A 13,467-nucleotide genomic window follows, 5' to 3' on the forward strand; every position below is an offset into this window, starting at 1 on the left:
ACAGTTCAGCACTCAACATTCAGAAGTTCTGCGTTCGACTTCCACTTCTAATCAGCAGATGTTTCCAATCCAGGATTAACTTCCAGCTGTCATCGTCCTCCTCCTCCTCCTCCTCCTCTTCCTCCTCCTCCTCCTCTTCCTCCTCCTCCTCTCCTCCTCACAGATGAATTACAACCCATTTTGCAGGTACCAAACAACAGAACAGAGACGTACAGGTTATTGGAAATGAAATAAGAATGTATTAGATGATGATATATTTTGTGATTTGGTGAAAACTACAGCAGACAGATTATTGGGTGATAATGAAATGAGTCACACACAGGAATAAAAATAATAATATATAGGTGAAGAAATCAGTATTATGGACGAATTAAACACATCATTGATTAAAGATCATCTTTTAGAGGAAGAAGGAATACAAATGAAAGCCTGAAGCAAGACGTGGATCTAACGTATTTATTGAAATGGCCTTTATTCGGTCTGGAACAAGTGGATCAATATTACAAGAACAGGAGTTTCCCCCCGGGGATCAATAAAGTATCATTTCCAACCCTTCGGACGTTTCAAAGCATGCAGGTTCTACAGAACGGACGCCGCGCTCTCAGAACTCTTGAAGCTGAAATCTCAGAGGCAAACGGGAAACCGCCGGGCACTGGTGGGCAAACGGGAAACCGCCGGGCACTGGTGGGCAAACGGGAAACCGCCGGGCACTGGTGGGCAAACGGGAAACCGCCGGGCACTGGTGGGCTTTCTGCCGCCTTCCATGCACGAAGGTCCTTTATTGGAATTATTTAAAGAATGTATTATTAGAAAAGAAATGTCCACAACTACGAAACAGGCCGTAATAACTCTGATCCCCAAACCCGAGAAAGACCATTCACGCGTTCCAAGATCATCTGCCGAGCGTTTAAAGAAAGCTCGTGACGAGATCAGAACCGGCTTCATGACAAACCGTCTCAGAAGCTACATTATTAGACTCGTCCTTCGCTAACGGATTCTTCTGCTGACGCTGGAACGGACGCTCTGACAGTATTTCCTGCCTTTATAAAGCATTCGAGACTGTCGAACGTCGTTTCTTATTCACGGCGCTCCAGACTTTTGGTTTTGGCCATAACTTAGTTTGGACAGCTGAAATGTTCTAAAGGAAAGTTGACAGTTGTGTCAACATCCAGTTTCACCTTTTGTTTCTGATCGTGGTTCAGTCACTCTCATTGCACATTGTTCATAGTCCAGTTATTAAAGCTGTAGCTGTAGAAATCAGACTGACCCAGTTAGCCGAAAACTCAATAAACCTGAATGTGAAGTTTAATGTTTGTGTCGGACTGAGGGAAAAACTAATGTAGCTGTGGAGAAATGTGGTGAATATGGATTATATCTGGTTTGTCTGTAGGAACTTCAGCAGCTTCATTTCTCCCCCAAACTGAAAAAGACTCAAACTGAGACCTGCCGGTCTCAGGAAGGCTTCTTCTGTCTGACGCTGAACCGGTCTCAAGATTTGTCGACTCAGCCTTTCGCCTCAGTGTTCAGGACTCGGCGTAAAACACCTGAATCGCACATTTACAAAAATGACTCCATCATCTGGAGAAAGCCGTGCTTTCTGGCTCCAAAGCCGAGGGAGGATTTGAATTGTTGGACTTGAGTACCAGCGTTAAGCTCAAATGCATAAAAGATCGTTTAAAAGCACCAAACTCGTTACGGTCTTCCATATTTAAAGACGCAGGCGGTCTTCGACGAGCTCGTGTGGAAGGGAAACTGTTTCCTCCACACGAGTCTATCGAGAGGATCAATGATCGAAGCAACAAGTCACTTTATTTACAGAAACTTCTTCTTAAAGGATTTAACGTACGTAACGTAACTACGAAGCTTTCTTAAAGAGACGTTCGAGACTTCAGCGGCTTGTTGCGGTGACTGAACTCTTTACAGAAACGGTGTCGATATAATGAGCAACAGATAAAACGACCCTTTAATCACAGTAACCACCTTCAACCGGAGCAGCTGGCTTCTTCATTTTAGACTCAAACACAGTCACACAAAGTAAAGTTAAACAAGTTTAACTGGAATAACACACGAGTAAATAACGTCCGTTAGCTTAGCATCAGATGTTTCACACTGCTAACTCTGAGAAATAAAACAAAGCCCAGTCCCAAACCCCAGTCCCAGAGCCCAGTCCCAGTCCCAAACCCCAGTCCCAAACCCCAGTCCCAGAGCCCAGTCCCAGTCCCAAACCCCAGTCCCAAACCCCAGTCCCAGAGCCCAGTCCCGAGCCCAGTCCCAAACCCCAGTCCCAGAGCCCAGTCCCAGTCCCAAACCCCAGTCCCAAACCCCAGTCCCAGAGCCCAGTCCCAATCCCAAACCCCAGTCCCAGAGCCCAGTCCCAGAGCCCAGTCCCAAAGCCCAGTCCCAAAGCCCAGTCCCAAAGCCCAGTCCAGAGCCCAGTCCCAAAGCCCAGTCCCAAAGCCCAGTCCCAAAGCCCAGTCCCAAACTCCCAGTCCCGAGCCCTGTCCCGAGCCCAGTCCCGAGCCCAGTCCTGAGCTGGGATCTTTGGAACCCTGGTCCAGAACAGTCCAGGAATAAAATCACCTCAGACCAATGCAATTCAGTCCAGACCCATCTACACTTTAAACCAGTCCAGACCAGTTCAGATCAGACAACCCTGTACAGGTGGATCTGTCTGAGAGCGTCGGGGTCTGAGTCTCTGCCCAGGTAAACATCGTAGTCCACAGGAAGCTCCTCCACCCAGCTGGGCTGCAGCGCCTCCTGCTGGACACAAACAGGAAGTGGTTATTTTATGAAAGTCGAGTAAGTTGTGTTTATTACTCGTCCTGTGCTTTCTACCATCCTCACTGTGTGAGTGTGTGTGTGAGTGTGTGAGTGTGTGTGTGAGTGTGTGTTTTACCTGCAGAGTGTTCAGACTCTCCTGCAGACTGGGAACGGTGACCAGCAGAGATCCTTTCTTCCTGAAGTTCTCCATGATGAACCTCCACGCTCTGAACACACACACACACACACACACACACACATCACTTCCTGTGTGTCAGTGTGTGTCAGTGTGTGTGTGTGTGTGTGTGTGTGTGTGTCAGTGACTGTCAGTGTGTGTGTGTGTGTGTGTCAGTGAGTGTCAGTGTGTGTGTGTGTCAGTGAGTGTGTCAGTGACTGTCAGTGTGTGTGTGTGTGTGTGTCAGTGAGTGTCTGTGTGTGTGTGTGTGTGTGTGTGAGTGTGTCAGTGAGTGTCTCAGTGTGTGTGTGTCAGTGTGTGTGTCAGTGAGTGTCAGTGTGTGTCTCAGTGTGTGTGTGTCAGTGAGTGTGTCAGTGAGTGTCAGTGTGTGTGTGTGTGTGTCAGTGTGTGTGTCAGTGTGTGTGTGTGTGTGTGTCAGTGAGTGTCAGTGTGTGTGTGTGTGTGTCAGTGTGTGTGTCAGTGAGTGTGTCAGTGAGTGTCAGTGTGTGTGTGTGTGTCAGTGAGTGTCAGTGTGTGTGTCTGTGTGTCAGTGTGTGTGTCAGTGTGTGTGTCAGTGTGTCTGTGTGTCAGTGTGTGTGTCAGTGTGTGTGTGTGTCAGTGTGTGTGTGTGTGTCAGTGTGTGTGTCAGTGTGTCTGTGTGTCAGTGAGTGTCAGTGTGAGTGTCAGTGAGTGTGAGTGTGTCAGTGTGTGTCAGTGTGTGTGTCAGTGTGAGTGTCAGTGAGTGTGTCAGTGTGTCAGTGTGTGTGTCAGTGAGTGTCAGTGTGTGTGTCAGTGTGTGTGTGTGTGTCAGTGAGTGTCAGTGTGAGTGTCAGTGAGTGTGAGTGTGTCAGTGTGTGTCAGTGTGTGTGTCAGTGAGTGTCAGTGTGAGTGTCAGTGTGTGTCAGTGTGTGTGTCAGTGAGTGTCAGTGTGAGTGTCAGTGAGTGTCAGTGTGTGTGTCAGTGTGAGTGTGTGTGTGTCAGTGTGTGTCAGTGTGTGTGTCAGTGAGTGTCAGTGTGTGTGTCAGTGAGTGTGAGTGTGTCAGTGTGTGTGTCAGTGTGTCTGTGTGTCAGTGTGTGTGTGTGTGTGTCAGTGTGTGTGTCAGTGTGTGTGTCAGTGTGTCTGTGTGTCAGTGTGTGTGTCAGTGTGTCTGTGTGTCAGTGTGTGTGTCAGTGTGTGTGTCAGTGTGTGTGTCAGTGTGTCTGTGTGTCAGTGTGTGTGTCAGTGTGTGTGTCAGTGAGTGTCAGTGTGTCAGTGTGTGTGTGTGTCAGTGTGTGTGTCAGTGAGTGTGAGTGTGTCAGTGTGTGTGTGTGTCAGTGTGTGTGTCAGTGTGTCTGTGTGTCAGTGTGTGTGTGTGTCAGTGTGTGTGTGTGTGTCAGTGTGTGTGTCAGTGTGTCTGTGTGTCAGTGAGTGTGTCAGTGAGTGTCAGTGTGTGTGTCAGTGAGTGTGTCTGTGTGTCAGTGTGTGTGTCAGTGAGTGTGAGTGTGTCAGTGTGTGTGTGTGTCAGTGTGTGTGTCAGTGAGTGTGAGTGTGTCAGTGTGTGTGTGTGTCAGTGTGTGTGTCAGTGAGTGTGAGTGTGTCAGTGTGTGTGTGTGTCCAGTGTGTGTGTCAGTGTGTCTGTGTGTCAGTGTGTGTGTGTGTCAGTGTGTGTGTCAGTGTGTCTGTGTGTCAGTGAGTGTGTCTGTGTGTCAGTGAGTGTGAGTGTGTCAGTGTGTGTCAGTGTGTGTGTGTGTCAGTGTGTGTGTCAGTGAGTGTGTGTGTGTGTGTCAGTGTGTGTGTCAGTGAGTGTGTGTGTGTGTGTGTGTCAGTGTGTGTCAGTGAGTGTGAGTGTGTCAGTGTGTGTGTCAGTGTGTGTGTGTGTCAGTGTGTGTGTGTGTGTGTGTGTGTGTGTGTCTGTGTGTGTGTGTGTGTGTGTGAGTGAGTGTGTGTCTGTGTGTCTGTGTGTGTGTGTGTGTGTGTGAGTGTCTGTGTGTGTCTGTGTGTGTGTGTGAGTGTGTGTCAGTGAGTGTCAGTGTGTGTCAGTGAGTGTGAGTGTGTCAGTGTGTGTGTGTGTCAGTGTGTGTCAGTGAGTGTGAGTGTGTCAGTGTGTGTGTCAGTGTGTGTGTGCGTCAGTGTGTGTGTCAGTGAGTGTGTGTGTGTGTGTGTCAGTGTGTGTGTCAGTGAGTGTGAGTGTGTCAGTGAGTGTCAGTGTGTGTGTGTGTGTCAGTGAGTGTGTGTGTGTGTGTGTGTGTGTGCTGACCTGACTTGTTCACTGGGTTCCATGAAGAACTCAAACACGTTGTTCATGATGAGAACGTCTGTGTTCTGCAGCAGAACGCTCTGCAGGCAGACGTCAGTGTGGAGAACCTGCAGGAGATCAAACGCATCAGAGACTGGTTCTACTGAGTTCTACTGTCAGCAGACACACTGGACTCGTGTGTGCACGTGTGTGTGTGTGTGTGTGTGCACGTGTGTGTGTGCGTGTGTGTGTGTGTGTGTGTGTGTGCGTGTGTGTGTGTGTGACCTTGATTCGGTCCGTCAGCTTGTATTTCTGCAGGACGTCGTTCTGCAGTTTGACAAACTCGTCACTGAGCTCCAAACCGACCAGCTGAGAGGCCGAGCTGAACACATAACCCTGCACACACACACACACACACACACACACACACACACACACACACAGACACACACACACACACACACACACACACACACACACACACACACACACACACGCACACACATTAATGACATCATGCATTGTCTGCAGTTTTTTCAGTTAATTTTCTTTCTGACATGGAGACTTGAGCCTCATCAGACTGTCAGCATGTGGTCTGCTGTGTCTGCTGGGTTCCTCTGGGTTCCTCTGGGTTCCTCTGGTTCTACTGACCCCGTACAGGACGGCCCCCAGCCTGGAGCCCACGTCCACCAGCAGCCGGCCGCTCAGGTCTGGAAGAACGTTCTCGAACAGAAACCGAAGCTCCGATATCGAGAACGAGTGAGAGATGAAGTCTGCAGGAAGAAAAACAGAAGAAGAAGAAGAAGATGAAGCAGGAAGAACAAAGAGACCTCACGTCTGAGTGTGATGAAGACGATGAAGACGTTCCTCACCGAGCGCTGCGGTTCTGTAGGATCCACAGGTGAGACAGTACGAGCGACTCATGGCTCCCTCCTCGCACAGAGAGTCCACCTGATCGTCATCGTACAGGAAACCGTCAACGTGGACCGTCGGCCGAGAACGCTGCTGCATCTGAAACACCACCTTCATCGTCAACACTGACACCACCTTCATCGTCAACACTGACACCACCTTCATCATCAACACTGACACCACCTTCATCATCGTTAACACTGACACCACCTTCATCATCGTCAACACTGACACCACCTTCATCATCAACACCGACACCACCTTCATCGTCAACACTGACACCACCTTCATCGTCAACACTGACACCACCTTCATCAGTAACACCGACACCACCTTCATCGTTAACACTGACACCACCTTCATCATCATTAACACCAACACCACCTTCATCGTTAACACTGACACCACCTTCATCATCGTTAACACCGACACCACCTTCATCATCGTTAACACTGACATCACCTTCATCATCATTAACACTGACACCACCTTCATCATCAGTAACACCGACACCACCTTCATCAGTAACACTGACACCACCTTCATCATCAACACTGACACCACCTTCATCATTAACACTGACACCACCTTCATCATCGTTAACACTGACACCACCTTCATCATCGTCAACACTGACATCACCTTCATCATCAGTAACACTGACACCACCTTCATCATCAGTAACACTGACACCACCTTCATCATCATTAACACCGACACCACCTTCATCAGTAACACTGACACCACCTTCATCATCAACACTGACACCACCTTCATCATTAACACTGACACCACCTTCATCATCAGTAACACTGACACCACCTTCATCATTAACACTGACACCACCTTCATCATCAGTAACACTGACACCACCTTCATCATTAACACTGACACCACCTTCATCATCAGTAACACTGACACCACCTTCATCATTAACACTGACACCACCTTCATCATCAGTAACACTGACACCACCTTCATCATCAACACTGACACCACCTTCATCATCAGTAACACTGACACCACCTTCATCATCATTAACACCAACACCACCTTCATCAGTAACACTGACACCACCTTCATCATCAGTAACACTGACACCACCTTCATCATCATTAACACTGACACCACCTTCATCAGTAACACTGACACCACCTTCATCATCAGTAACACTGACACCACCTTCATCATTAACACCAACACCACCTTCATCAGTAACACTGACACCACCTTCATCATCAACACTGACACCACCTTCATCATTAACACTGACACCACCTTCATCATCAGTAACACTGACACCACCTTCATCATCGTTAACACTGACACCACCTTCATCATCGTTAACACCGACACCACCTTCATCATTAACACTGACACCACCTTCATCATCGTTAACACTGACACCACCTTCATCATCAGTAACACTGACACCACCTTCATCATCGTTAACACCGACACCACCTTCATCATCGTTAACACTGACATCACCTTCATCATCATTAACACTGACACCACCTTCATCATCAGTAACACCGACACCACCTTCATCAGTAACACTGACACCACCTTCATCATCAACACTGACACCACCTTCATCATCGTTAACACCGACACCACCTTCATCATTAACACTGACACCACCTTCATCAGTAACACTGACACCACCTTCATCATTAACACTGACACCACCTTCATCATCATTAACACCAACACCACCTTCATCAGTAACACTGACACCACCTTCATCGTTAACTCTGACACCACCTTCATCATCAACACTGACACCACCTTCATCATCATTAACACTGACACCACCTTCATCAGTAACACTGACACCACCTTCATCATCAGTAACACTGACACCACCTTCATCATCAGTAACACTGACACCACCTTCATCGTTAACACTGACACCACCTTCATCGTTAACACCAACACCACCTTCATCATCAGTAACACTGACACCACCACACAGCCTCCGCTCCTGTCTCCACCACTCAGGAGCGAGCACCGGACCTGGGCGGAGCCTCCTCCATCGCTGCCCCTCCCTGTGGAACTCCTGACTGCTGTGATTACAGTCGTGACCTTTAACGTGTGTCGAGTCTCTGAGCAGCTGAGCAGCGCTCTTCATCGTTACTCATCAACAGTACCCTGCTGTCTGCAGGCACACGGACTGTGCAGCAGTACTGCAGCAGTACTACAGTAGTATTGCAGTAGTATTGCAGTAGTACTACAGTAGTACTACAGTAGTATTGCAGTAGTACTACAGTAGTACTACAGCAGTATTGCAGTAGTACTACTGTAGTACTGCAGTAGTACTACAGTAGTATTGCAGCAGTACCACAGCAGTACTGCAAGCAGTACCAGCAGCACCACAGCAGCACCACAGCAGCACCACAGTTTGCAGCAGCACCACAGCAGCACCACAGCAGTACTGCAGCAGCACCACAGCAGCACCACAGCAGTACCACAGCAGCACTTCATCATCACAGCAGCACCACAGCAGCATCACAGCAGCACCACACCACCTTCATCAGCAGTACAGCAGTACCACAGCAGCATTAAGCAGACACCAGCAGCACCACAGCAGCACCACAGCAGCACCACCAGCAGCATCATCACTGCAGCACCGCAGCAGCACCTTCAGCAGTACCACAGCAGCACTGCAGCACTGCACACCAGTAGCACCGCAGCAGCACCACAGCAGCACCGCAGCAGCACTGCAGCAGCACCACCGCAGCACCGCAGCAGCACCACAGCAGCACCGCAGCAGCACCAGCAGCACTGCCCTAGCACCACAGCAGCACTGCTGCAGCAGCAGCAGCACCGCAGCAGCACCACAGTAGCACTGCAGCAGCACCACAGCAGCTCCAGCAGCAGCACCACACAGCACAACAGTACACCACAGCAGCATTGCAGCAGCACTCACAGCAGTACCACAGCAGTACCTTTAGCAGTACCACAGCAGCAGCACAGCAGCATTGCAGCAGTCATTGCAGTAGTACTGCAGTAGTACTACAGTAGTACTGCAGTAGTACTACAGTAGTACTGCAGTAGTATTGCAGTAGTACTACAGTAGTACTACAGTAGTACTGCAGTAGTATTGCAGTAGTACTACAGTAGTACTGCAGTAGTACTGCAGTAGTACTGCAGTAGTACTGCAGTAGTACTACAGTAGTACTGCAGTAGTACTGCAGTAGTACTGCAGTACCTTGCTGTATGCAGTAGTCTCAGAGGGAAACATGGCGTCTGCAGGCAGACGGACTCTCAGCTCGTCTGAGATGTTCTGCAGAATCGCCGTCTTGTTGTGTGACAGCAGCTCGTCCAACTCATCTGAGGAGGAAGCAACAGGTGAAGCAACAGGTGAAGCAACAGGTGAAGCAACAGGTGAAGCAACAGGTTAACGGTAGGCCCAAAGAGGCCAAAATAAATTAAAAACAATGTCACTTGTTCCATGAGGAGACATTTAAAATAACAGAGCTGTAATATGTGAGCTGAACTAAACCAAACGACTTATTTTAAAACTAAATGAATGATTTTTTATCAAGTAAAACACAAAGAAACCTCGTAGATGAGACCTGAGAGATTTAAATGATTCAGAATCAGAAACACTTTATTGATCCTGAGGGGAAACTCTGTTCCAGCAGCTCGCCTTCAGGAACACAAGCACTGAGCAAAACATATAGACACTATAATACAGCTCAGACAGATGAAGTACACGGTGGACATAAAGTATAAAAACACTCACAGAAACTTTGGTTCATCGTTCAAATTGATTTAACATTTAAAGACATTTTGAAGCATTTAGAAAAGTGATGTTTGCCTCAGAAATCACTGAAGAATAAAACTAATAAATAAAACATCTTTGTGTTTAATGAGCAGTTAAATAAAGTAAACACGGCGTTTGTTTAACCAGCACCGCAGAGGGAACATGGAGATATGATTCCAGTTATTAAATCAGCTGACCATCGATCAACTTATTGATCAGTGACAGAAATGTCTGCCACGTGATCGGCTCATGTTCGGCTGTGGCTGGTTATGTCCTCAGTGTGTGTGCTGTCAGTAGCGAGAGCAGGTGTGTTCACCTGAGTGTCTGATCCAGTTCAGCAGTTTGGGGAGTTCAGACGGGTTCACGTTGCTCAGCAGCTGCTTCACTTCGGATTTCGCTTCAGAAAAATTCATCTTCGAACTCAAAATGTGTCAGAAACGAGTTTGAGAGTTTTCCTGCTCAGACCGCAGCTCCCAGGAACGCGTCTGTCATTTAAGGTGGAACCGGAAACTCACATCTGTCGCTTCTTGTTAGCCACCAGCGATCAGACATTTACTTACCTGTTCAGGTGACGACGCTTTTAAAGTGTGACGTAAACACAGGTGTGACCGTTAAAAGACATTTAGATTAAAATCACACTTCCCTCCGCATCGATCGTTCAGACCACCTTAAGACAAAAAAAACAAGCCCCGGAAGCAGTTGTTGTTGTTTTCTTTCGAAAAACTTTATTGAGTTCGACGTGTTTACAGTTCACAGTTATATACAGTGTAATAAAACAGCGCTTCTGTTTCCTTCAAGCATTTCACACTTTACATCAGCACTATTGAATATTCTCTTCAAATAAAAAATGGATAGTTTTTATTTATAGTTTACTTTTTTCGCTGAGCGTGAGTTCACAGAAATGTTCAAATGAAGGGAAAGAAAAGAAAAACACGAAGAGTAAATAACAAGAAGAGTGGAGCTGCAACTCCCAATCATTTAAAAGATCGATCAGTGTGACTGTTCCTGATGAATGATCGGTAATAAAGGATGTTTAAAGGCCAGACAGAAGCCAGAGAAACAGGAAGGAGGTTTGATCAATAATGATTATTATCAATATAGTAAGTGATTTGTGTTACTTCGGGCTAACGGATTAGCTAACTGCTCTCTGCAGGTCAGTTAGCTAAAGGTGGCGGCGCTGACGTGTTCGAACGTCGGTTTGCAGCCGCCGTTAAATGCAGAGAAGAAGAAGCGCGCCGCCGACAGCTTCCGGGTCTGCGTGGATTCGATGACGATCCTCCGGCAGAGGTTTGTTTCCAGCGGCTGTTTGCTCCAAGTCTCCGACTGTCGGTAAGAAAGACGTTTCTCTTCCCTTCAGCCAGCTCGTGCTGCCGTCGCACGCTTTATTCTGCCCGTGTGACACACTGTACAGCTAACACACAGCTAACTGCTAACCTCCGCTCTCTGCGAGCGGTGGCGGCTAACGGCTAACTGCTAAGCTAACGTTAGCGCCAACAAACGCTGTAAACAGCTGACATGTTGGTACAAAACTGAAAACCAGCAGCGCGATCGACTGACGATCGATCAACATGATGATCGGCGTGATGACGTCATTAGAGATGGGGCTGAGGTCGAAATGATCAATAATCAACAAGTTTTTCAGTTTTTGTGACTTTAAGCTGAGTGAGAGTAAACATTCATCCTGACGTCACCAGTCCGCCTTTAAAACGTCCAGCGGACCCGCAGGAGCCGAGACCCGCAGGAGCCGAGACCCGCAGGATCCGGACCCGCAGGGTGGTTTTAAAGGGATCTCTGCTGAAGAGTCACAAACTACTCTGTGTTCGTCCTTTAAAGTCTCCACAGGTTCAGTCAGACCAGCAGCTGAGCTTCATTGTCAGAACTGAAACTTTTCTCAATGAATCCGCCAGTTTGGGGAATAAAACGTCAGAAAACGGTGAAAGATCCCGAAGTCTCGGAGCCAGAAGTCGACACTTTAAACGTGTGTTTATTATCTCAGAAGAAAATCAGCAAATATTCATATTCAGGACCGGAGGAGTTTTGGCTCGTTAGTGTAAAAAGTGACTGAAGCGATGAATCGATTATCCGAACAGCTGCTGATCGTTTTCTTCTGCGGCTCCAGAGTTTAGAACCGTCACAAACCCCCAGATCTCATTTCCTGTTGATCCACTAAATTAACTAACTGTTTCAGATCTAGATCAATAACACAACTCTAATAATAATAATAATAATAATAATAATAATAATAATAATAAGAGGAATCTGAAAGCCAAACAAACATGGACGCCTCACATCAACCAGAGCAGCGGCGGCGGCGGCGTGGAATAAAGGGACAAACGCCTTCAGCAGCACAAACCGCCGACAGAAGGAGCAGCGAGTTGAAGCAACGCCTCTCTGAAGCGCGTTCAGCGTTTACATCATCAGTCCCGTTGCTATGGTTACCCGCAGATCTGCTGTCCCTGAACGCGTCGTGTTGTGTTTAAAGACCTCTGTCTGTGACTGTAGAGCTTGCTGATGTGTTGACCTTTCTCTCCTCTGTACAGGAAGTGTGTGTTGCGTGCTGTGACCTTCACCTGTCAGCTGACCTGCTGACTCACTGAGCGTGCTCAGTAGGGGGGTTCCCCTCAACTCACACACAGATTTCTGCTCTAACACACACACGGTAACTTCCTGTCTCTGCACTCGATCCAAACACATACACACACTGCAGTTAACCTAACTCAGATATTATTGATATGATATTATTGATAACCGCCCTGCAGTTTGAGGGTTTATACTCGATCGTATTGATAACGAACGGACCGGCTGCACTTTACTGCATTTATCTGACGGCCGGAGTTACGAGAGATTAATAATGTGACGTGGTGTTGGCAGCTCAGCTCAGATGCTCTGTTTGTTTCAGGACTAGTTCAGACCGCCATCATGGTGTTAGCCGACCTGGGGAGGAAGATCACCTCGGCGCTGAGGTCGCTCAGCAACGCCACCATCATCAATGAAGAGGTAACTCGTGACGTGCTGAGGTCATGTGACCAAACTCCCACAGAAACTTTAACCAGCCACCAAAGCAGAGGCAGATTATTTTAACTTTGTTCTCGTGTCATTTATTTAACTCCTGAATGATTCAGCTAGTAAACTTAATCAGATCTTCTGGTCTGGACTTTGTCCCGCCGCTGATCGACGTGGATCAGTACGACGGATAAGTCGCATCTTCAGTTAAATACTCTGATGATGAAAATCCACCGTGCGTGATTAGTGAGTCCAGGAAGTCCTGCGGTCACTGAGGGGTCGGGGTCCTGAGAGGAGCATCGTCCGGTCACAGATCTGTTAGCGTCCGTCTGTGTGTTTCAGGTGTTGAACGCCATGCTGAAGGAGGTGTGTGCTGCTCTGCTGGAGGCCGACGTCAACATCAAACTGGTCAAACAGCTAAGAGAGAATGTCAAGTGAGTATAAAACACCTGATCCAGGATCCAAACCCGAGTCCTGATCCAGGATCTAAACCTGGTCCAGGTCAGTCCAGCAGGTGTGGTTGAACTGTGTTCTCTGTCGGTGGTCTTTGTCCCTGCAGGTCTGCCATAGATCTGGAGGAGATGGCTTCAGGTCTGAACAAGAGGAGGATGATCCAACACGCCGTCTTC

General features: G+C 47.9%; 2 protein-coding genes across 7 annotated transcripts in view; one reads left to right on the forward strand and one right to left on the reverse strand.

Moving 5' to 3' along the window:
* Window positions 1-442: 442 nt before the first annotated feature.
* Window positions 443-10,861, reverse strand: zgc:109986 (uncharacterized protein LOC553566 homolog). 4 transcript variants are annotated; one of them, XM_044165602.1, is made up of 9 exons: window positions 10,396-10,861; window positions 10,152-10,320; window positions 9,278-9,399; window positions 6,024-6,162; window positions 5,803-5,924; window positions 5,437-5,547; window positions 5,173-5,279; window positions 2,897-2,987; window positions 443-2,760 (listed from the first exon to the last, which is right to left on the reverse strand). In XM_044165602.1, the coding sequence occupies exons 2-9, from the start codon at window positions 10,246-10,248 to the stop codon at window positions 2,644-2,646; spliced, it is 906 nt and encodes a 301-aa protein (XP_044021537.1). In that variant the 5' UTR covers window positions 10,249-10,320; window positions 10,396-10,861; the 3' UTR covers window positions 443-2,643. The 4 variants fall into 4 exon arrangements, with proteins under 4 accessions (XP_044021537.1, XP_044021540.1, XP_044021539.1 ...); XM_044165604.1 differs by having other exon boundaries at window positions 645-776; window positions 2,635-2,757; window positions 10,152-10,861; XM_044165603.1 differs by having other exon boundaries at window positions 645-776; window positions 2,635-2,760; window positions 10,152-10,861.
* Window positions 10,862-11,035: 174 nt separating this feature from the next.
* srp54 (signal recognition particle 54) overlaps window positions 11,036-13,467 on the forward strand; it is an 11,281-nt gene continuing 8,849 nt past the window's right edge. Inside the window, exons 1-5 of one of the 3 annotated variants that reach the window (XM_044165599.1) lie at window positions 11,036-11,164; window positions 12,376-12,494; window positions 12,735-12,832; window positions 13,181-13,272; window positions 13,398-13,467. The exon at window positions 13,398-13,467 is cut by the window's right edge and continues 15 nt beyond it. In XM_044165599.1, coding sequence (XP_044021534.1) covers window positions 12,755-12,832; window positions 13,181-13,272; window positions 13,398-13,467 — 240 coding nt within the window. In that variant the 5' untranslated portion in view covers window positions 11,036-11,164; window positions 12,376-12,494; window positions 12,735-12,754. Of the gene's footprint in view, window positions 11,165-12,375; window positions 12,833-13,180; window positions 13,273-13,397 lie in introns of all 3 variants that reach the window. The other 2 variants (XM_044165601.1, XM_044165600.1) reach the window with 2 other exon arrangements.

The sequence above is a fragment of the Siniperca chuatsi genome, linkage group LG15 (genome assembly GCF_020085105.1).
Source record: "Siniperca chuatsi isolate FFG_IHB_CAS linkage group LG15, ASM2008510v1, whole genome shotgun sequence".
Lineage (NCBI taxonomy): Eukaryota > Metazoa > Chordata > Actinopteri > Centrarchiformes > Sinipercidae > Siniperca > Siniperca chuatsi.